Source organism: Sinocyclocheilus rhinocerous, unplaced genomic scaffold (genome assembly GCF_001515625.1).
Source record: "Sinocyclocheilus rhinocerous isolate Xijiao unplaced genomic scaffold, SAMN03320098_v1.1 scaffold1488, whole genome shotgun sequence".
Taxonomy (NCBI): Eukaryota; Metazoa; Chordata; class Actinopteri; order Cypriniformes; family Cyprinidae; genus Sinocyclocheilus; species Sinocyclocheilus rhinocerous.
Window position 1 is genome coordinate 75,728 of NW_015633542.1, and position 1,626 is coordinate 77,353.

Sequence of the window (1,626 nt, forward strand, 5' to 3'; positions counted from 1 at the left end):
ATATATTTTTTATTATTATTATTATTATTTATTTATTTATTTTATTTTTTTTAGTTAATGGTTTTTTTTTTCATCTTACAATTTTTTATTTTATTTTATGGTTTTAATTTCAGCGTTAGTTTTAGTTAACTATAATCCTGGTCAAAACCACATCATTTAAGAAAGTAAGTTGATTGATTTTAATTTCATGTTGACTTTACAACTCATTTTGACTCTAGTTAATGACACCAGTGTTGTTTTATGTGATCATCATGTAAATCACATGTAAAGTCAGACTTGTATGGAGATTATACAGCGGTCTGTTTTAATGGAGCATCAGCCAGCCTTTCATGCTACATTTCCTCTCTCTTCAAATTATTATTTTTTTCTTTTGCTACATTGAAAATGCTGATGAGAGAATGATGTTATCTAACCATCAAGTTCTGCCCTAGAAACCTCTTTCACTCGTTTGCTTTAACAAAGTGGTATTGTTCCTCTGTTTCTTACCACCACTCTCTCTATCTCTGTTTATATCCTCATTTAAATAATGCAATTGTGTTTCTTAATTTTAAATGCACAGCGGTTTTAAATGAAGAAACGTGTATTAGTCAGACATGAGATGATGCAGCACTGATTCAAATGGGATATTAACAACGTCTGCTGGACTCTCTGCATTAAGAAATCAATTTCAGTCGCAATGTTTCAGAGCTCTGAAGAGAGTCCATGAACTGTCAGAGCAGATTACGGCGCTGTCGCTTGACTGAAAGCATTCTGGAATTCAGTGCATCCCATTTTTATTTCATGATGTTTGCAGATAAAAGACACCCCGCATTTGCATAGCCAAACACGCATACAGTATGACTGGAACAGCAGTGCATGTTGGGAGACACAGGCTGTGAGTGTAGATGCACTCGAAGAAACTTTAGATATCAACAAACTACACATGCATTTAATATTTCATTTCATTTTCATACTCTGCTCTTCAAAGAAACTGAACTAGAATGACTTCCAGCGTTGATTTGTAGTCACAATGTCTGAATGCAGCAGTGAACTGTATTTGCTGAATTGCATGTCTTGTTGTGGCAAATAAATGCATCTTCACTCATTTAATTTCTCTCTTCGCCTTCAGATCACAGGAGAGAAGCGACCCTCCTCTGACATGATGAAGCCCAAGCCCAAACCTCAGAAGAAGAAGAAGAAGAAGGACCCCAATGAGCCGCAGAAGCCTGTCTCAGCCTACGCACTCTTCTTCAGGGACACTCAAGCCGCCATCAAGGGCCAGAACCCCAACGCCACCTTCGGAGACGTCTCCAAGATCGTGGCCTCCATGTGGGACAGTCTGGGAGAGGAACAGAAACAAGTGAGTAGTTTCAGAACTAGGGTTGCAAAAAGAAACTTTCCAGGATTTTTTGGAATATTCCAGGGAACGTTTCCCGGAAATTTACCGAAAATTTTCCACCCCTTTGCAACCCTATTCAGAACAGCATTTTGTAGCTCAGAAGCTGTTCTTTTATTGCTCAGGAGTTTTAGTTGTATAGTATTTCATTAAAGTACCAGCTTTGTCTGAGATGTTTGTACAGTAGAGTGAAACAAAAACAAAACCATGGATGGATGGATGTATTGGGTGGATGGATGGATGGATGGATG

The 1,626-nt window shown here is 37.8% G+C and overlaps 1 protein-coding gene across 1 annotated transcript in view; it reads left to right on the forward strand.

Moving 5' to 3' along the window:
• The window catches only part of LOC107744344 (TOX high mobility group box family member 2), an 84,112-nt gene that overhangs the window by 62,265 nt on the left and 20,221 nt on the right, over positions 1-1,626 (forward strand). The window contains exon 4 of the mRNA XM_016557923.1: positions 1,109-1,339. Within this exon, the coding sequence (XP_016413409.1) occupies positions 1,109-1,339 (231 nt within the window). The remainder of the gene's footprint in view (positions 1-1,108; positions 1,340-1,626) is intronic.